Source organism: Chiloscyllium punctatum, chromosome 22 (genome assembly GCF_047496795.1).
Source record: "Chiloscyllium punctatum isolate Juve2018m chromosome 22, sChiPun1.3, whole genome shotgun sequence".
NCBI lineage: Eukaryota > Metazoa > Chordata > Chondrichthyes > Orectolobiformes > Hemiscylliidae > Chiloscyllium > Chiloscyllium punctatum.
Window position 1 is genome coordinate 65,580,237 of NC_092760.1, and position 23,177 is coordinate 65,603,413.

Genomic DNA, 23,177 nt, shown 5'->3' on the forward strand with positions numbered 1-23,177 from the left:
CTGGTCTTACCACTGAAATGGATTGAATGCTATAACGTTGCTTGCTTGTGTGGTGGACGCAAATAAAGTTTAGAGGATACTTAATTTTGCTACAATCACTGAATTTCACCAAATCCTGGGAATTATTGACTGTACTCATGTTGTAATCAGGCCACCCACTGACTAAACAGAGAGATTCTTCAACAAAACTACGGCCTACCACAGAGTACAAAAGCAGGGAGGTGTTGCTGAAACAATATAAACATTAGAGTCACAGAATCATACAACACAGAAACAGACCCTGCAATCCAACCAGTCCATGCTGACCATATGCTCAAACTAAATGGGTCTCACCTGCCTGCGCTTGGCCCATATCCCTCTAAACATTTCTTACTCATGTACTTATCTAAATGTCTTTGGATAAGCTGTAATTGTACCTGCATCCATCACTAGTTAGACCTTAGCTGACATCATGCACAGGTTTGGGCACAACACATTGGAGGTTTCACTCCCTCAATGTGATGCTGGTTTGTAACAACAGGAAGAACTACTGACTGGAAAGACGGGAACACATTGGAGAGAGTGTATTAAGAGGTTTACAAGAATGATTACAATAATTAGAATCTTTAGTTGTGAAAATAGATTGAAGAAATTAAGAGTGTTTACCTTGAAGAGAAGGTTTAGAGTAGATTTGATAGACATTACCAAGATCATGAAGGATCTGTACAGAATGTATTGACAGAAATAATTCTCACTCATAAAAGGATCAAAAACGAGAGAGAGTGCACAGCTTTAACGTAATTGTCAAATAAAGCAAATGGAAGGTGAGAAAACTTCTTTTAACATTGCGAGTTGTTGAGGTTTCTGAATGCCCTGTCAGGAAGTGTGGTGGAAGCAGGTTCAGTTGAGATATTCAAAGAACACGGGACGATTCTTTAAATCTAAATAATGTTCAGAGTTATGGGCACTGAAATCATAAAGCCCATGGGAGAGCTGGTAAAGACAGTGAGTCCTTCTGCACCATAACAATTTTTATTATTCACGGATTCACTCCCTCAATGTGATCCTGGTTTGTAACAACAGGAAGAACTACTGACTGGAAGCTGCTATAGCTCCTTATTCTTTAAATGTCAACCTTCCCGCACCTCTTCCAACCCACGCTCCCAGGATGGATGGATTCTTGTATACAAGGACTATCCTTAGAGGAGCTGACTCCTCACCCCTCTGCAAGTGCCACAGAATCACAAAAGCTTTACAAAAACTCTGCAAACCCTCAGTGAGCAGTCCTACAGCCAGGTTAAAATGAGCTCCATTGTCTGGACCAAATCAGGCTGGGCTCAGGGGTCCACATTTACTTGTGGAGTATCATACATGCTCATGGCTCTGTTGCATGCTTCAATGACATGGTCAAACAAAGGGGATAAATGAAGAAGTGAGAAATTAATAGTTAACTTACACACTTTTCCTAATGTACAGTGCCAAGTTTGATAACTCATGCATACCAAAATGAAGAATGAGTTTACCTACAGAGAAAATCCTGCTGAGGAATAACAGGAAACACTTACATAAGACTACCGTGATCACTACTGATGTGACTGACACAGTGCCCACCTTGGATTTTGCTGTATTGTTCTTGCCTTGTTATTTTGGAAGACATCGGAACCCAAAGCTTGCACCTCTGCCTTTTCGCCTGTGATGACTATGTTCGCCATTCTGATCTTGGCGGGGGGCGGGGATCCTGACTGGAGGCATTTGCTCTGACTGCTCACCAACATCACTAGCAGAGACAGCCCTTGTCAGCAAGCCCTCTTCCACAGATGCTCAGGAGGCTGTGAAACAGGAAGGTGCTCCAAGAGCTGTGTGGCTACCTCATATGCTTCGGGAAGATCCACGAGACTTGGAAGGTGCTTCTTTGCCTTGAGGGAAGCTGCCTCCAGAGGATATTTGGTATCTCCTCCAGCCACCTCTGAGTGCCCTCAGCAACTGACCTGTCCAGTCTGAAACTCAAATCAGGTAGTCCATATATAGTGTTGAACTGACTGGCCTAAACTACATGAAGCACCATTAATTCTGGACAAGGCATGTGCAATGCTCCTGCACACACTTCTGCTGTAGATGACGTATATGAGGATTGCAACCCTTTATATGCTTCAAACCCTGCAACATGGTCAAATTCATCTATTGCACAGACTCCTCTATTTACAGTTCACTAAACATAGAATCCCTACAGTGTGGAAACAGGCCATTTGGCCCAACAAGTCCACACGACCCTCCGAAGAGTAATTCACCCAGGCCCATTCTCCTACCCTATTACTCTGCATTTCCCCTGACTAATGCACCTAACCTACACATCCCTGAACACTATGGGCAACTTAGCATGGCCAATTCACCCTAATCTGTACGTCTTTGGATTGTGGGAGGAAACTGGAGCATCCAGAGGAAACCCACGCAGACACGGGGAGAATGTGCAAATTCCACACAGACAGTCACCCGAGGCTGGAATCGAACCTGGGTCTCTGGCACTGTGAGGCCACCCTGGTGCAATCAGCACAGGGAACTCTGACAGATAGGAGCGTCCCAGTTCCTGCTTCTCCAAGTACTGACCCTCAGCGCATGACGCCTGAGCACCCTCATCACTGTCAATCAGAGCATCACATGTGCAGGCCTTTAAAATAGTTTCCTACGGTGAGGCAATTGATTATTAAATGGTGGAGCTCACTCAGCTTCTCATTCTCATGGGATACAAAGTCAGGAATGCTGAAGGCATTGTTCATTTAATGACCTCTCGACTTTAGAATGATCACACAGGGAAATTGGGAAAGACTTATTTGCACCTCCAAGTATCTTCATATTATACACTGCACACCTAGCTAGAGAGAACACAGAATCTCTCAGTTAATAGAAATGCTCAATGGATTTCCTACTAAATGATGGCATGGGCAGTTGTATGGGCAGGGTCACATATTATTAACTTTAAACCAGCTGCTTAAGATTCTCTGTTACTTCATGCAAGCTTGACTGATCTTGGGTGATTGCTCCTGAAATTACTCCACACAGGCAGTATCCTGTCTCCTTGTCAACCTTTATTCACACGTGGAGAGGCCTTGACACTGATCCACCTCCCTCAGAACCAGCTCTCAGAGTGAACACAATGTCTGACACTCCCATTTATATCTATCAGCCTGATTGAACCAGATAAACAGCCCCAGTCAGGGAACTCATTCTATGAGGTCCACCTGGCTGACCTTACTGTGAATCCTCTTGCAAGAATGTCTACCTTGAAGAAGTTCTCCTCCTCTCTCCACAGTGAGTCTCTCAGTGAGTCTCTCTCTCACTGCAACTCCCAGGTCATCTCCTCTGCCCTGAAGCTCTTCAACAGACTCGCTACCACAGCCACATTTGCTTCCTCAGTGACTGCCTCTGTAACCAACGAATCCCACATGAACTCCAGACTACATTCAACCCAACACAGTTTGGAACTGAACAGGACAACCAGTACAGACTATGGATTCAAAACCACCAGATACAGTTCTCCTTCAGGATCCTCCGCTCCACACTTGCAGCCATACGCCAGCACCTAACCTCTCTACAGTCAGCCCTGCCTCAACTGAGGGCCACACTCAGAAATCAACCCCTCTGCCCCGTAGCCCAACATTTCAACTCCTCCACCCACTCTGCCGAGGACATGCAGGTCCTGGGCCTCCTCCACCACCGCTCCCTCACCACTCGACGCCAGAGGAAGAACGCCTCATCTTCTGCCTCAGAACACTTCAACCCCAGGGCATCAATGTGGACTTCACCAGTTTCCTTATTTCCCCTCCCCCCACCTCACCCCAGTTCCAAACTTCCAGCTCAGCACTGTCCTCATGACCTGTCCTACCTGCCAATCTCCTGTCCCACCTATCTGCTCCAACCTCCCCTCTGATCTATCACCTCCATTCACCTACTGTACTCTTTGCTACCTTCCCCACCCTCCTCTCTGACCTATCACCTCCATTCCCACCCCTATTCACCTATTGTACTCTTTGCTACCTTCTCCCCAGCTCCCCACCCCCCATTTATCTCTCCATCCTGGAGGCTCCTTGCCTCTATTCCTGATGGAGGGCTTTTGCCCAAAATGTCGATTTTCCTGCTCCTCAGATGCTGCCTGACCTGCTGTGCTTTTCCAGCACCACTCTGATCTAAACACCTGACCTTTTACAATCACTATAGCTCCAAGAAAATGGATGCAGTATCTCAAGTGTATAAAGGATGGTTTCACATCAGATTTTAATTAGAAATATATGCATTGTATTTTCAGGCTCTGGTTGCTGAGCCCAATATCTGTTTTTATAGAATCCCTACCGTGTGGAAACAGGCCATTCGGTCCACACCAATGCTCCGAAGAAATCCCACCCAGACCTAGGCCCCCTACTTTATCCCTGTAACCCTGATAATCTACCTAGCCTGTACATCCCTAGATGCTATGGACAATTTACCATGGCCAATCCATCTAACCTGCACATCTTTGGATTGGGAGAAAACCGGAGCATCCAGAGGAAACCCATGCAAACACAGGGAGAATGTGCAAATTCCACACAGACAGTCACCAGAGGCTGGAATTGAAACTGGGTCCTGACTCTGAGGCAGCAATGCGAACCACTGAGCCACTGTGCCATGTTGGTTTTTACATTCTGACACAGACAACGAGATTCTCAGGCATAAGGTGCTGACCCGATCAGAGGAATTTACAATATAACATAAATTTGGGTGTAGCATATTGGGTATACCATTTGAAGACGCTATGAACTACTGGCCAGTTAAGACTCAGTCCAAATGGATGGATTAATTGAGCTCTCTCAATTAAAAGGATCAAAGCTTCTAAGTACAAGTTTCAGAAACACAGGGATAGTGAGATGTGAGGAATGAATTCATTTCACAGAGTAGCAGAGAATACCATGTGCAGTGAGCTCAGAACCATTGCAAACTTTCATTTCAGAGCAGAATGAGCTCCTAAGGCCGACTGGCATTTTTCCTTACTGAAGGTCAAAGGTCATTATTATCAAAATCCTAAGAATCTTTCAGAAGATCACAAATCTACACAAGGACTTGCATATTTGCAGTGCTTTTCATGACTGCTGACATCCCAAAACGCTTTACAGATAATTAATTGCAGTCCCTGTTGTTATGTAGGAAATGCGGTGACCAATTTGCACACAACAAGCTGCCACAAACAACGAAGGGATAATAACTGGATAACAAGTTATTGCAGCGCTGGTGCAGACATAAACATTGGCCAGGTCACTTGAAAGAGTGTCCCTGCTCTTCTTAAAAATAGTCATTGCCCCATGCCATGGAGTGGGGGTGGGGTTTGAGATCAGGGCTACTTCCTACATCTCATCTGAAAGTCAACAATCAGCACTCCTCTTAATAGCGTACCCGATTGCCAGTCTTGATTTTTATGCTCAGTTCCTGAAGTGGGACTTGGGTCCACAATCTCCAGGTTTAGAGACAAGCATCTTATATGTTGGCCCAGCCCAACCTTATGCAAAATTGGGGATGCCATTGTGCTTTATCTCATTCCTGGTTTGTTCAGTCTGTGAGGTTCTACAGCAGAACAAAATTATGCGATAGCTTTGGCAGCCCCTTGGGGCGAGACCACCAAAGAGAAGCTGAGAGAACTAGCATCTTCATAGCCTCTTGAAACCTGAGTGGAATTATCCCCCCGATTCCTTGCATAAATTACTTTCAAAATTGAACTCTGCTTCCCTCTGGGAGATTGTACAACTGCACAGGAAACATATTGGAGGAAAGGGGGACAGGGAGAGGGTTGATAATTTGTGGAAGTTGTACCATATTGGTACTGGAGCAGCTTGATAACCCAACTTGTCTTTGTCTGCCTTTTTCCATCCTTATTTATAAGCAAATTAAAGGAATAACCATGAACATACAGACTTAATACGAAATGCAAATGTTGTTGATATAGAGCATTGTCACAGCTGAGACACCGAGACAAACGGATTGGAAAGTGTGGGAAATCAGTGTATGAACAGATGAGAAGATTCTACACTGACGTTGTTGCAGCAACACATATGGATAGAAAAATAACCAAGGATGAAAAGCACAAGTTTTGTGTGAAATACTCTTGGCTCTGCAATGCGAGAGAACTCAGGATCAAAAGAAAGCAGTCAGTACTGCAAAATGTATCAGCCTCTACCCAAAACACATAGCTATGAGCTGAAAGAGTCTCACAAGAGACTTAATTATTTCAGGATTAGGCACTGCAAGCTCTTATATGTAGTTGCAGGAATCATAATTATTGAATCATAGACAAGTACTCAATAGGAGGTGGCTATTTGGTCAACAAGTCAATGCTAACTCCTCCGAAGAATAAATCAATGAGTCCTATACCGCACCTCTAAGTTCCTCTCTCTTTCGCATTTCAGCAATATTTTCTCCCTCAAAGCTTTATCCAATTTGAAAGATGCAGCTAAATGTACTGCCCCAACCCTCTGAGTGCACTCCTTCGACAATAATTAAATGCTGACACTTTCTGATCTCTCTATTCAGCAGAGTTTCACTACACAGAGACAATATCCTGACAACCAAAGTACAAAGTAAAGCAGTGGGTGGTGAGCAGGGTGGGGACAGGGTGAGGTGTAAGGCATGGGAAACCAGTAGACTCACTGCTACAAATATAACCTAACCCACCCATTGAAAACTGACAGGATCAGCTGTCAGGTACCCATTTGTGAGCTACAGACACCATTGCTAGACTAGTATTTATCCTCCCTTCAAACTTATCCTTGAGAAGGTGGTCGGAGTTTTGATCTTGACCATAATGGAATTTCTAACTATATCACAACCGAACGTCATACTGAAAACCAAGTTTGGCATCCATGGGGATGGCCTCAACTGGGACTTTTGGGTTCATGTTGCACTACAGGTGACCGGATTACACTATACACCCGCACACACCCCCCTACCAACCCACATATCCACAAAGACCCTCTCTCATACACAAGCTCTCTCTTACACGCTCACACATATACCCCCCGCCATCTCACAGACTTACACCTTGTTACACTTACACATATACACACACTCTCACAGACACTCACACCCCTACAGACACACCCACTGCACTGACTCACTCGGTCTTCCCTGCACATACACACACATGCAGATAAATTTGTGGGGTGAATTTGTACTTGCAGAATTACACTTTATTTTGATCAAAAATTGCATAAATCCATGTAAGATTCTGTAAATCCCACTTTTGAAATAGAATCAGTCTGACCTAACATTGGGACACAGATAGACTTTAACTTCACACTTTCAATGCACTATCTGGGCTGAGATGGCACCTATTGTTAAAAGCTATCTTGAGAATGTAACTTCAAAAAAACGTTCTGGGATTTACATATGAAGGAACTGAAACTAACATGATCATTCTAAAAGATGAAAGACACAAGCTAAATTTGTTTAATATTACATTCCATGACACTGTAATCCTTTTGCTATAAATTCTATGTTGTATGATTCTGCTCCAAAACCACCTGATGAAGAAGCAGTGCTTTGAAAGCTAGTGCCTCCAAATAAACCTGTTGGACAATGGTTGTGCTTTTTAACTCTGTCCACCCCAGTCCAAACCACCACTAAATCACGTATACCTGTTTGAGAAAGCAATTCAGAGTCAAACACATGCTGTGGATCTACAATTGAAGTAGGCCAGTCTAAGTGAGGTCAGCAGATTTCCTGCCGTATATGATATTAGTGAACCAGAGGGATTCTTACAAAGTTTCATGGTCACCATTCCTGAGACTAGTTTGTTTCTCTATCCCACAGAGTTGGAGATGTTTCATCACTGAATATATTTAAGGTTGAGATGAACATATGTTTGGTCACTCCAGGAATTGTGAGATAAAAGGAAATGGAGAAATAAAAATGAGGCAGATTATCTGCCTTAAATCACATTGAATGAGGTGTGTGCATAAGGGGCTACATAGTTCACTCCAAAGTTAATTCAAACTTTCAGCTACCATGGCAAGATTTGAACGAAAGGCTCTACGTCATCAGTTCATATTACTAGGCTGTAATCACTATGCCAAAACCTTTATATTATCCCAATTACTTGTCAATAAGGTTTGCAACAAAACAAACGTACACAACTCTTATAGATTGGACAGCAGGTGCTGCTGAAAGGAGACTGGAGAAGGGGAGGAAGGCACAAAATGTAATCTGTGCCAAAAAATAGAGGGAGGCTTTAATTCTTTTACGCTCAACCGCTAGGCCATTGTTGTTTGGGGAATAGAGAATATTGCAGTTACAGGATGATCATTCACAAAGGAGGTTTCTTTGGCCCTAAGTTATCTAAGATTAACTCCACTGTCCTGCCAGGCTTTGCCCTTTGTCTGTCCATCAGACCTCAACTGTGTCCCCAATTTGGTCATATCCAGCCAGTTGATTGCCACAAATAAAGTGGCCAGCCCTGCTGTTTGGGCAACTATTTCCATTGCACCACCCATCTCCAGTGAGATCACTTTCAGATCTCAGTTTGTTGGACTGTTGACCCAGCAATTACCTTTTGGATTTCTCCTGGTCCCATGTCCACACACTTAAAATATTCTGCCAATTGTGGCTGCAATTTCCATTGCTATATTGAATACATTCTTGCACATATTCAACAGAAAATGAAAGACGCAAAATTTTGATTGTGCATAAGCTGACCACGCATGTAACAACTGCGTTCACACTTGCTAACAGTAAGTTTCTGACCAACTAAGTAAATGCATATCTGATCATAAAAGCTTGATATATTAATAAAATTATGTTGTTATAATGTGATCTGACACGTTCCTTTGGTTAATAAACCATGTTGCAGCATTTTGCAACTAATTAAAATGCTTACCTTCTCCGTATATCAATAGTTTTGAGTGATTTGATGTTAACTCCATCCTGGGAGCTTTCTCGTTCTTGAGATATGAGTGCATCTCGGCCAGGCAGTGGCAAGACTACAGTCTCTTGAGTAATGGTGACTTCATCCTCTCCTCCATGTTGACCAATGTGCTGTTTGGCATAATCAAACCCCTGGACTGGCTAGACAGCAAAATCCATTTAAAACAACAAAAAAAAAACAGAATTAATACTCAAAACAGAAGAATAATCTTCTCTTAGAACACTACTTTTCTATTATGAAGGGACTCTAAAGAAATTGAGAGGTAGGAGGAATGGAAGGAAAGTGGAGTTGAGGTCAAGATTCAACCATGGTAATACTGAAAGGTGGTGCAGTCTTGATGGGCTGTTCCACAAACTCCTGCTTCTACTTATGGTCACAAACTGTTCCAAACCTTTCGGCATCTTTTGCGAGCTGGTCTATGCATTTTTCCAAAACGTTCATCTTTTCTAAAGGGTACGATGTAAAACCTTCTTTTGCTCATTTTTCATACAGTTGTGGGAACCTTAAGTATGTTTGTGAAGCTTTAAGATAGCTGTATGTATGAGTTTTGCTAAAATTCATCCATCGTATTAAGAGAAAACAAAACTTATTTTGCCGGTTCCACATGCCTACTAACAGGGAAGAACTTATTGAAGTTAAACAGCCCATTCTATCTCTTCTAATTCCAATCTGGCCATTCCAGGCTTCATACAACCTTTTTTTTCCTTTAAACTAATTAATTAATTTGGATTTAAGCATTGCTGGTGAATTGTCCCTGAGAAGATGGTTGCGGGCACTCTGCTGAACTGCTACAAGGAATGTGGAGAACTGAGTGGCCTTCTGGTCCTTTTCAGGGAAGAATGAAGCAGTGCACAGAGCGTGTGGGAATCATATGTCAGTCAGAACTGGCAATGAAAGCAGATTTCTTTCCCTTCAGAATATTAGTGAACCAGACAGAGAGGTCTGACTGATCGCTTCATGGTTGCCATGACAGGTCATTCTGCTACAACACGTGTTTCGTTAGATGAATTCGCTGTAACACGACTGACAAATCGAGGGCACTGTTTCTAAAGCGCAAACTTTTAAAACGTGTGTTGGCTGTAACGTGACAACAACGGCAACAACTTATGCACTGTTTCTAAAGCATGATTTTTCTATAATGTAGGATTGCACAAGAACGCAATCATCAAGTTATAGAAGGACTACTTGTATTGTGTTATGTTCAATGTTTGAGAAAAAAGTTTAATTCTACTAGCGACCATGAGAGATTTGAATGCTTTTCTCTAGAGTGTTCTGCCTCTGGTAACTTACACATTAACATGAAAACTATATTCCTACATATCTACAGGCTGTTATGGACAGCTCAAAGGTTGTGCACTTTTCTCAAGAGCCTTTGGTTCCTGAATAAGGTTTCTCAACAGGAACACAAACATCCAAGGAACATAAGTATTGATCCTGGCTTGACAGAACAGTGATTGAATGGAAAATCAGTCTTGAGGCTTCCCAAGCCTCATACTTCAAAACCATCACAGATCTCTAGAAATTATGACTAGCCTTTCAACTTGTGCTAACTTTCATATATGTAGATTTCTGATGTAAGTTTATTTTCATGCTCATAGAGAGAAGGGAGCTCATTGTTGGAGACTGAAATCTCTGCTTGCATTTTGCACTCAAAATCAGGAATATCACGCAATTCATAGCAACAGGAACTTACAGTATGATTCAGCTCTACTGATACTGATACAAATCTCAGAAGAGCTCACTTTGAGCAATTGTGAGCATACACTTGCAGAGTCCTCTGGACATTCCAAAATACTTTATATTCACACTTTTGAAGTATGGTCACTGCTGTAAAGCCAACACAACAGCCAAGACGTACACAAGTTCCACAAACAGCAATGTAATTAATGACTAGGTCATCAGTTTTAGTGATGTTGATTGAATGCTAAATATTCTATGATATCAACAGCATCCAATAATGTTTGTCAATACACTCAACAAAGCTGAACAGTATCTCCTTTTCAAATTGGTTGCCAGCAACATTCCAAATTATAGAAATGATACCTCATGTCCTCTTATCTTATTATCTTATCTTGTTGTCTTGCTTGAAGTCAGTGATTTATTCCCATGCATCAGAACAAACACCCTGATAATAATCAGAAAGAATACTACAGGAAATCTCTAGTATAATCAAATAACAGACATATTAGTTCCTCATATGTAGCCTGGCATCATCTGCCAGAAACTAAGATGAAGGAGATTAGAAAAATTGTTATGGATGGTGGCAAAATTCACAAAGATACATAAACTATATAGAACTATGCCTTTATAAATATAAGATCATCAAATCCAATTACAAATTCTGTACATGCTTCTTCACTCAGCGAGTGTTCAGAATATGAAACACAACATAGGAAACTGAGCTTTATAACAAACAAGAGTTTAGAATACAGTCAAGAATCAAGCTAAATATAAGGTGCAAGGGGGTAAATTTGTTCCTGTACTGTCACTTCAAGGGTTGTTACACAGGAAATGTCAAATCCTAGGAGAGCAGGCAGAGCTGTGAGCCACTACCCAAGTGGCTTCCCTCTGTATATAATTAAAAGGAGTCTGCATAGACCACGCAGGTTGAAATCTCCGGGGGATTTCAATCAGCTATCATATAGTGGAATATCACCACGTAAAGAAACTTTCCTCCTGGAAAATGCAGGGGAGATCTAAGAAGGTGAGTAGAGAGGCAAAAAGAGAGAACTGGATTAGATCAGTGAAGGGAATCCAAAAGATCTTTTTATAATATTTAAATGTCAAAGGCTGGCCAAAGAAATGGTGAGGTGGGCCAGAAGTCAAAAGAGGACATCTTCATGGAGGCCTTGGCTGAGGTACTAACTCAGTGCTTTGCACCTATCTTCACCAGAGAAGGGAATGCCGCCAATATAGCAATAATGGAAGATGGTGTCATGACCTTGGATAGGATAAAAACAGATGCTCAGGTACTCAAATGGTTAGCAGCTTTCAAGGTTACCTGCTCAAAATAGACTACACCCAAGGTTACAGAGGGAAGTAAGGCGTGAAATTGCAATGCTGTGGTCACAACTTTCCAATCCTCCTTAGACTTGGTGCCTCAAGAGTGTAGAAATGTCAATGTCACACTCCTGTTTAAAAACGGTGGAAGAATAAACTTGGCAACTACAGGACCTTTAGCTAAACATTGGGCACAGCGAGATTTTCAGAGATAATTGCTGGGCAAACTAAAGATACATTTGGTAATTAATGGATTAATAAATAGTTATTGCTATCGATTTATTACAGGCACATCATAAAAGCATTCCTTGGTGAAATCCTATAAACTCGGCCCCCAACGCCTCATCTTCACCATGGACATCTAGTCCCCGTACACATTAATCCAATACAAAGAAGGCCTCCAAGCCCTCTGTTTCTTCCTCTCATGCCATCCCAACCAGTACCCTTCCACTGACATCCTCATCTGCCTGGCTGAACTGATCTTCACCCTCAAAAACTTCTCCTTCCAATCCTCCCACTTCCTCCAAACCAAAGGGGTAGCCATGGGTACCCGCATGGGGCCCAGCTATGCCTGCCTCTTTGTTGGGTATGTGGAACAGTCCATTTTCCACAGTTACACCAGCACTACCCCCTACCTATTCTTCCGCTGCGTTGGCACTACCTTGTGCTCTCATGAGGAGGTTGAACAGTTCATCCACTTCAACATCTTTCACCTCTAATTCACCTGGACCATCTCAGACATCTTCCTCCCTTTCCTGGACCTCTCCATCTCCAATCTCCGGCAACCAACTAACCACAGACACCTACTACAAGCCCACCGATTCCCACAGCTACCTAGAGTACACCTCCTCCCACCCTACCTCCTGTAAAAATGCCACCTCTTATTCCCAATTCCTCCACTCATCTGTTCCCAGGATGACCAACTCCACCTTAGAATATCCCAGATGGCGTCCTGCTTCCAAGATCGTAAGTTCCTTTCCCACGTGGTTGACAATGCCCTCCAGCATATCTCCTCCACTTCCTGCACCACTGGCCTTGAACCCACCCCTCCCAATGCAACAAGGACAGAACTCCCTCCCTCCCCACAGTCCTCACCTTCCCCCTCACCAACCTTCACATACATCGCATCATCCTCCACCACTTCTGCCACCTACAAATGGACCCCCCAACGAGAAGCATATATCCCTCCCCATCCCTAGCAGCGTTCCAGAGAAACCATTCTCTCTGCAACTCCCTCGTCAGATCAACGCCCCCCCACCCCACCCCACCCCACCAGCCCACACCCTACTCCCTTCTCCTGCCACTGCAGGAAGTGCAAAATCTGAATCCCCTTACTTCCATCCAAGGCCCCAAACAATCCTTCCACATCCGACAGAAACTTACTTGTACCTTCATCAATGTCATCTATTGTATCTATTGCACCTGATGTGGTCTCCTCTACATCGGGAGACAGAACTCCTACTTGCAAATTGTTTCAGAGAACATCTCTGGGAAACCCGCACCAACCAAACCCACCTCCCTGTGGCTGAACACTTCAACTCCCCCTCCCACTCGATGAAGGACGTATAGGTCCTGGACCTCCTCCATCGCCACAACCTAACCACCTGATGCTTAGCGGAAGAACATCTCATATTCTGCCTTCAGACCCTGCAACCACACAAGATCAATGTGAATTTGAACAGTTTCCTCATTTCCCATCCCCAACATTATCCCAGTCCCAAGCCTCCAACTCAGCACCGCCCTCCTGACCTGTCCATCACCTTTCCCATCTATCTGCTCCATCCTCTTCTCCGACCCATCACCTTCTCCCTCCCCATCTACCTATCGCTTTCTCAGCTTCCTTCCTCCCTCTCTCCCCACAACCCCATCCCCCTCCCATTTATCTCTCAGCCCCACAAGCCTCATTCCTGATGTAGGGCTTATGTCCGAAATGTCGATTCTCCTGCTCCTTGGATGCTGTCTGACCTGCTATGCTTTTCCATCACCACACTCTTGACTCTGATCTCCAGCATCTGCAGTCCTCACTTTCTCCTAGTCTTATTTATACCGCATGTACAGACATGTTTGATAAAGTACCACATGATAACTGGTTAACAAAATTAAAATCTATCTACCTAATGGAACACTGGTGATGAGGGGACAAAATTTATTATGTGCCTCAAAGCAGAAAGCTGAGATTAATGGGTGTTTCTCAAACTAGAGGGAAGTATGCAGTGGTGCTCCCTGGGGGTCTGTAATAGGACCAGCTTTTTCATATATATGAATGATCATGACTTGGATACACAGGGCACTATTTCAAAGATTGCAGATGGTCAGAAACCTAGTAAACAGAAAGATAGATAGTAACAGACTTTATGAAATCACAAGCTGTCTGACACAAAACACATGACAATTTTTCACAGTAATCATGAAATATATACACTATTAAAACCATGTTGCACCTTTTTCAACAATGAGAAACTTTTTCAGGGATGTTTACAACAAGGTTAACGCCATAAGAGTGAAAGTTCTCATCACTTAAATTGATCACAACATTGAGCAAAAATTAAATATTAAAAAAAATTCTTATGAAATTCCACTCTCTACCATTTTAACACTGCTGTTCACATTTGTTTTGAATGAGGTAATGCTTATGTTGTTAAACTTGGATTGAGATAGACAAAGATGTCTACTCACGTGATTCATTCACTCACTTATAACTGGGCAGTTTTTTAGTCAACAAAACATTACTGCATATGCCATTGTAATTGGCTACTGCAGCTGAAAGGCAGAATTAGTTAATAATGACCCAGCAAGTTACTCTTTCTGAAGCAACGTCAGACAAATGTAGAATGGATTGGTGAATTTTAAATCAGTTACTCCTGATCAATGCTAGGATTCACTAATTACCCAACCCCCTCTGGACAAACCCTGGTTGCCTTATGAACATGTGACTGATGGTGCTTGAGCATTTTTAAATAGGTCACCGAGGTGACAAATGTAGGTTATAATGATTAATAAAACTTGAGCTTACAATGTTTGATTTTAAAGTCTGTGGCTGAGACAAAATTGAAGGCAGCACCTGATTTTTACTTTTCATTTATGGGACATGGTCGTCACTGACTGGGAGTGCATCATTCAGCAGCCCCCCCGCACCCCCCACCCCCACTTCCCGCCCTTTCCCCCACCAAATTCTTCTACATTGAATAAGATTGTAGCTAAAATTCTGCTTCAACTCCACTTTCTCATGGGATCCATAGATCCCTGATTCACCCACAAGTCCAAAAATCTAACAATCTCTCCTGTGAATACACTAAGTGATTGAACATTTACAACTTCCTGAGCTAGAGAATTCCAAAGGTTCACATTCATCCAATGGAAGAACTGTATCCTCATCATTTTCCTAAATGACTGATCTCTTCTGTTATAACTCTGGCCCTATGATATGGGGTCTCCAGTCAAGGGAAACAGAGCTACTCAGCATTTTCCTTGCTAAAACCTCAGAATTGTTACAGTATATACAGTATACATATACAATAGGCTTAACTCCCATTCCTCTAAACCTCTGAGCATTATCTACTCATTGGATACAATCACTGCTTGTAGGAATCAGTCAAATAAACCTTTGTCCCTTTAAGGTTAGCTTGCAGGTGAGGCATTAAACTCAAATCTGCACACTTGCACTATTGGTAGAACAGGAGAGTTCTCCCTGATTTTCTGCCAATATTTATTCTTCAATAACATCGGTAAAAATGAATAAGTAATCGGATCATTTCTGCCTTAGAGGCTTTGCTGTGTGGAAAGTGGCTCGAGAAATGAGAGGAAACCATGTTTACAACTTCAAAGTAAAGTACTTCATTGATTGTAAAGCACTTCGGGACCTCCAGAGTTTTCAAACGACGCTACAGAAATCCATGCTCTTTCTCAAAGCTACTAAAACATTACTGACTATTTGATAGAAGAATATTTGGTGCCATTTGATTCATCACTAAAATGATTTACAAGTATCTAAACATTGGAATAAGGGAAAAATAGGTTAACATGAAATATGAAGGCCATTAAACAGTAGTGCTACAAGTCACTGCCATGGCATGCAAAGTATTTTCCCTTGTAATTACACGGAATGTGTTTTTCTTTCCAATTTTTATATTAAAAATGCATTATTCAGTAGTATTTCAGTGATTGCAAAATACATCACGCTGATGGAGATTCTGAAATCATTTGCCACTGCAGGGCAGAGACGCTTAATTCTATTGATTGAGAACAGCTCGCTTTATACCCAATATTTCATGGAACACAAATATGAGCCTCTCCATTTAATAGGCTAGTATGGAAATATCTAATTTTTGACAGTAAAGATAGCCATATTAGAGCGTAACTACATACTCCAGCTGGCCATCAATTGCTCTAGTCTCTGGAATTTGTAAGCATGAAAAGTGACCTTATTGAAATGTACAGGATTCAGAGGTTCAATGGGGTAGACACAGCAATTGGACAATCGATTTATATAAGTAATGCCCCAATTGGGGTCATTTAGTGGTACTTATGCCATTTTTCCAACATTACCAGCGTACGAAGGCTCAGTGTAAATGTTATTCTCCTGTTAGTCTTGGCATTTCTTCCTTTTCTGCTCATCCTCACCATCTCCTTCGGTGATATTTACTTCTTTTCCCACGATCAATGCCATCTATCATTCCCCACATTCTTCATCTTTAAGATGTGCTACACAGTAAAGCCAAAGTCTAGAAGTGAACAGGGATGTTCACATTTCAACTCGAGTTTCCAACACTAAATGTAGCAGCCTCCTAGCTGCTAAAACATAGATAGATTGCCAGCTTGGCCAAACAGCAAGGGATGCTGGGTACATTGGCCACACGAAATTCTGAAATCACAAAACCCACACATTGGGCATAGTGCAACACAGCAGCCAGGTGCTAATGATATTAACATAATGTAAAAGGCAATAGGTTTAGTCTGCACAGAACCATGCCACCTCACCATCCCCCTACGCCCACCCCATCCAACCAACTTATCCACTAAACAAGGAACGGCCCAGACAGAAAGGCACCAGGTCTTGCGACACAAAGAAACTGTTGTATCATGCCATCTAAGTCATTGACTCTTGTTTAAAACTATTAACTGTAGCTCCCTGATTGGCCAAAACTATAGAAAGTTCCAGAAAACTATCTGAAACTTAGTCATGATTGGAGGTGTCGGTGTTGGACTGGGATGGACAAAGTTAAAAATCATACAATACCAGGCTATAGTCCAACCTGGTGTTGTGTGATTTTTTTAACTTTATCTAAAAGCTAGAAAGACAGAGTTCACCTGCAAATGTCTCTCTTGGAAGGGCTCTTGGAATCCATTGAGGCCTTCTGATGGGGCCAGCATGGCAAAAGGCAGAGACCAGCTGACCATGCAGACAGAGAGGAGGAAAGCAGCTTCGCAGAGCCAGAGACACAGCCATTGAGAGAGCGAACACATAAATCTACAGGAGACTCAGTATTAACAATTCGTTTAGTATTAAAGATCATTGTAACTTTGTTCCTAATAAAGTTGGGACTGCTTTGTATTGGTACCTGTTTGTGTTTGTATTGATTTGACCACTTTGATATTGTAGGACACCTGGGCAAATTCATTCATAACATTCTGGTTGGAATTGTCTGCAACTTGTTTAAAATGTACCAGACAACACTAAGAACAACTCTGTTACGGGTGTCTTGTTGAAATTCATTTTCAATTATCTCACTTATCATTTTTCGCAAAATAAATTTGGGCAAAGACTCTAGCTGGACTTGTAAAGTGAGGTTTTGTCACATGATTCTCCAATTCTGGTCTGTTAGGCTTTTCATCACTTTATCACTGGCAGTTGTGCTTTCAGCAAGGCTAATCCCAAGACATGGAATTCCTTCCCTAACGACCTTTACCTCTCTCCTTTTACAAGATACTTCTCAAAATCAACTTCTTGGACCAATCCTTTGGTCAAATGTTCAAATATCTCGGTACATGGTTCAATGCCAGATTTGGTTATTAACACAGACATTCAATTGAGAGTATGGAAACAGGTCCTTCAGCCCAACAAGTCCACACTGACCCTCTGAACAGTAGTCCACCCAGACCCATTCCCCTATCTTATATTTACCCCTGACTACTACACTAACACTATGGGCAATTTAGCATGGCCAATTCACCAGACCAGCATATCTTTGGATTGTGGGAGGAGCACCCCCGAAGGAAATCCACGCAGACATAGGGAGAATGTGCAAACTCCACACAGACAGTCGCCCAAAGTGGGAATTGAACCTTGGACGCTGGCACTGTGAGGCAGCAGTGCTAACCACTGAGCCACCGTGCCGCCCAAGCATGAAGCACATTAGGAGGTTAGACTACATTATAAAGATGCTACATATGTACAATTGATTACAGTAACAAAGCATGTTTTTATCCATATGAAAGTCTCACTTATGCATAAAACTAACCCCTTCATCAGGATGAAGGGGCTATACCCGAAACGTCAATGCTCCTACTCCTCGGATACTGCCTGACTGGCTGTGCTTTTCCAGCACTGCACTCTCAACTCTGATCTCCAGCATCTGCAGTCCTCACTTTCTCCTATAAAACTAACCCCATCCATTCTGCTCCTCGTGTCTAAACAACACACAGCTTGAAAACAAGTGATATTTTGTTATCAAAGCTATGCATTTTTTTTTCATGCTTTTTCACTTTTGGGGATTTTTTTAAAAAAACGCATTCAAGCCAGGTGAAATGCCATGGTCACTTTTTTTTTGCCCATTTATTTACAACTAGTTTAGTCACTGCCTCTATTAGATGTTAACCATGTGAGGAAAATTAATAGACTGAAACTTCCCACCACAGTTGATCCTGAGGGCATTTTTCACCAACCAGAAAGATCCAAATCCATTTTCATGCAGACTGAACTCGCGATTCATTCAAAATAATTATATATGGATACACCTCATTGTTATTATCAGCAAACAAGATCTGTCTGTTTGGAAGCACTTTCTTCCATCATCACTCGCTATCAAAATGTCAGCCAACATCAAGTGGATAGCACTCTCATCTCTGAATCGAATGGTTTAGGAATTCAACTCCCACCATACCTCTAAGTCTAGTTGCACATTCTAACAGTTATTCTACTTGCCTCACCAACTTCACCTAAGGTGCCACAGCCTTATTTCAAAGAAAAGTGTGGAGCATCTCTAGTGACCCATTTTTCAATCAACATCACTAAAAACAGAACATCTGATTGTTACCACTTTGCTGTTATATCCCAGTTAAAGTTCTTATTGAACAAGTCAGACACCAGACTAAAATCTACTGTGATAGATCACAGTTTTTTAAAAATTTTAATTTAATGATCGCTCACTGAAGCATAAGCACACAATGCTGAAGATTTTGCTTTAACCACAAAACAGAAGCTCACTAACAACAGAAATGAAGGTAAAATAGAATAAACTAAACTATTTACTTGTATCACAAATTCAAAGATGTTTAACACAAAGTAGAATTAATCCATTAATCCCAAAATAATCTTATAGACTTAAAGAATTGACAACAGCTTTTCTGTATGACCCAAAACAGATACTGTGGTATAGTAGAGTACTCAATAATACCTTGCATTCAGTTTTAACACTATAGTCATTGTTTCTAACAGCTTAATAGGCTTAAGTCATTTGTAATTTTAACTTATCAACTGAAAATCCAGATTGTTTATTTCTGGAACCTTTATACACCTGAACTTAAATATTAATCAGCTTTAAGTACTCACTTCAGGATTTTATCACAATACTTCTGGAATAGGATTAACAGTAATGCTTTACTCTTAGGTAATCTCGATTCAAAATCCTTCCTTCTTGGGCACACTGCTCTGTATAAGCACCCTCATTGAAGGACTTCACCAGGCTGCTCAACACTCAAAATATAAAGCTCCGTAAGCCATGGGTATTCCCATGAAGCTTAAAAAACAAACTCTCCTGAGCTTCTAAACTGGTGCTTGTTTACCTTGCTTGCTCAAAACAACGCTACCAATGTTCTCAAAAAATAAATGAATTCCAAAGCCAGGGCTCAAATACTGTTGTAAAAGAAATCACCATCGCTACAGAAATACTTACAAGTTAACTATTAACTTCAGACATACAGAAACCCCACATTAAACCTCAAACCAATATTAAATAAATATATGTATACACATGTACACATACACATTTATAGAACATCAGTTTATATCATACTGTCTACACAACATTAATCATGTGAGCTTGTGCTGAGATTTTTGATTAATGGCAGTGATTATATTTAAAATATTAACCTAATGCCTGCAAAATACTTCAGGTCACCTGAGAATGTGTAAGTTTCTGTATAAGTGCAAGCAATCCTTTTTTTCTAGGCCTTTCATGATAAAATAACATTTGACCAAAGCAAATGAAAAATAGCAGACAAAAACCAAGATCATTATTGTGTGGGTTGGCTGAAAAGTTTTAGTGACCTCATCAGATGTTTACTCCAGGAATTTTATACTTATTTGGCAGTCAGTTGCTTAAAGTGCAACCCTTTCACAAAGGTAGCAGGCAGTAAATTACTGACTCTAAACTACCCACACTCAGTACTATTAATGAAGTCCAAGTCTGGTAACAGATACAAGCGGTGGCAAGAGACTGAATTTGCAATACAATACAAGGTCAATTAATTAACATACTGGAATTTAACAATAATGCCTGACTAGGGATGAATTTCTCTCTCAATGGCAACTGGCTGAGGTGAAACTGGAGCACTCATAAACATGTTGTTATGATATTTGAACCTACAATGAGTTGCTGAGCACATATCTGTGTCATCATTATGATACTGTATTTTCATTTCCATAACATTGCTTGAGTCTGCCTCTGCCTCAGCTCATCTACGACAGAAACCTCATGAATGCCTTTGTTGTCTCTAGACTCCACAATTCCAATGCTCCCCTGGCTGGTCTCCCATTGACCATCTATATCTTGGCTGCCTGTGTCATAACTCACATTAATTCCTGTCACCCATCACTATTGTGTTCTTTAGTTCATATTGGCACGAATGAAGCAATATTCTCATTCTTGTTTTCATATCCCTTCGTGGCCTTATCCCCTTACCGTCTCTGCAATACTTGCAGATCCACAGCTCTCTCAGACCTCCATGCTCTTTCAATTCAGACCTTGTGAGAATCACTAATTTTAATCTTTCCATTATTGGCAGTTACCCTTTTAGGAAATTCCCTCTTTGAATCTCTTCACGTCTTTCTCCTGCTAAGGAGTTTCATTGAAACTTACCTCTTTGATCAAGTTTTTAATCATCTGTCCTTATATCTCCTAATGGGCCTTGGTGTCATTTGTTTTTACTTGTTATTGTTCTCAAAAAGGGTTAGGGGACTTCACTGTGTAAAATGTGCTGGACGGTGCAAGTCTTTGCTGTTAATCTCTATCTCGAACTTCTTAAACAGCATCTCATCACTCTTTACAGCCCTCTGGCCTTCACACCATGATTTAGAACTTTATATCTTAATTCCTGTTCTCATCTATTGCAGAGATGAATAGCTGCAACAGAGTCATTTGGAATGAGGGAGGTATGGCCTGATGCTTTGGGTTAGTAGGGATTCTCCTACAACTTCATGGCCGTCAAAGTGGTTCACGTTCCGAGAGTTCAGCATTCATCTGCATCACCTTCGCGTGTTGCAGAAATCTTCTCTTTGCCATGTTTCCTTAGATTTAGATTACTTACAGTGTGGAAACAGGCCCTTCGGCCCAACAAGTCCACACTGACTCGCTGAAGTGCAACCCACCCAGACCCATTTCCCTACATTTACCCCTGCCCCTAACACTACGGGCAATTTAACATGGCCAATTCACCTAACCAGAACACCCGGAGGAAACCCACGCAGACACGGGGAGAATGTGCAAACTCCACACAGAGAGTCGCCTGAGGCAAGAATTGAACCCAGGTCTCTGGCGCTGTGAGGCAGCAGTGCTAACCACTGTGCCACCATCCCTGCCTTTCTTCTATTCTGCTGTTGCTTTTTACATAACCTGAGTCAATGTCTGGTCAATTACATTGTTAACTTTAATGTCTTTATTTATGGTTAAGATGAAACAAGCAGTAGCAGTTAATTAGCATACACCTAAAAAGTATTTTGAATTATTTATAAACTAATCGGAAGGGCTCTTGTGGTGTAGTGGTAGTGCCTGTTCATCTGGTTGATCAGAAAATACCTGTAGAACACACCAATAAAGCTAGATGTGGAATAAGAGAGAAACAATTGAGGAATTCAAGAAATATCCTCCTCAACCAAAAAAACCTAGACGTATTATAATTTCAATCTCTCCAAATGGCTTAAAATCCATTAACACTCAGACCTATATCTTTTCCTTCATTACTTATATGCAATCATCTCTTTTGCCATTTAACCCCTTCTGTATTTCACCCAATCACCTTCTGTTTTGTTCTTTCATCCACAGGTCTGTTCTTGCTACAAACTGTTAAAATCTTTAACTTTTCTTGGTTCTGGTAAAAAGGTCAATGTTAAACATTAACGGTTTCTCTCTCAACTGTATTTTCATTTTTTTCTTCTCTCTTTAACTTTCAAATTAATGCAGAGTTCAAGGGGAATGAGTTAGTTAGCATTAATCTCATGAGCCCTAACTGGTGCTCACCTTGGCTCTCTGGTGAAGATTCGACATAGTCTCGGATTTAAACTCGCCTTTGTTTTTCCGGCACAGTACAGCGGAAATAATGATGATGATAATGGTTACCACGCCAACAGGAGCCAGCACTGCAGCGATAATCCACAAGTTGTTTGGTGGGCTTTTCACAACAGCTGCACAAAGAACAAAAAGATGTAAGATAATTGCTTCCAACGACTCAAACCTCAATACTTCTACAAACGTCATTCATTCCCTTTAGGGTAAGTAGTGTCAACGTTTACAAAACTAGCTCTCCAGGAAAGCCTAGGAAATCAGACAAAAAGCCAGTTTCACACCCATTCTTGGTACAGCCCTGGAGGGAAGTTTGCCATGTCTGAACTATCTACAACTCCACTGCGACAGTGCCTACACCAAAATAAACAAAAAAAAATAGACTGCACATTAACAGGTCACCTGTCACAACTTCAAAAGACCCTAAAGCACTCCACAGCCAATACATCACTTTCTAAGGTTTGTTACTTTTGCAGAGTAAGTAAAGGTACAGCCAACAGAGTAGGGGTTTACAAACAGCAACTTGATAAATGACCAGTTCAGCT

General features: G+C 41.6%; 1 protein-coding gene across 4 annotated transcripts in view; it reads right to left on the bottom strand.

The window, feature by feature from the left end:
* Positions 1–23,177, bottom strand: part of kiaa1549la (KIAA1549-like a) — a 258,786-nt gene that overhangs the window by 71,054 nt on the left and 164,555 nt on the right. For all 4 annotated transcript variants that reach the window (XM_072592550.1, XM_072592549.1, XM_072592552.1 and 1 more), the window contains 2 exons: positions 22,591–22,754; positions 8,870–9,057 (listed from right to left, as the gene is read on the bottom strand). In XM_072592550.1, the coding sequence (XP_072448651.1) occupies positions 8,870–9,057; positions 22,591–22,754 (352 nt within the window). The remainder of the gene's footprint in view (positions 1–8,869; positions 9,058–22,590; positions 22,755–23,177) is intronic.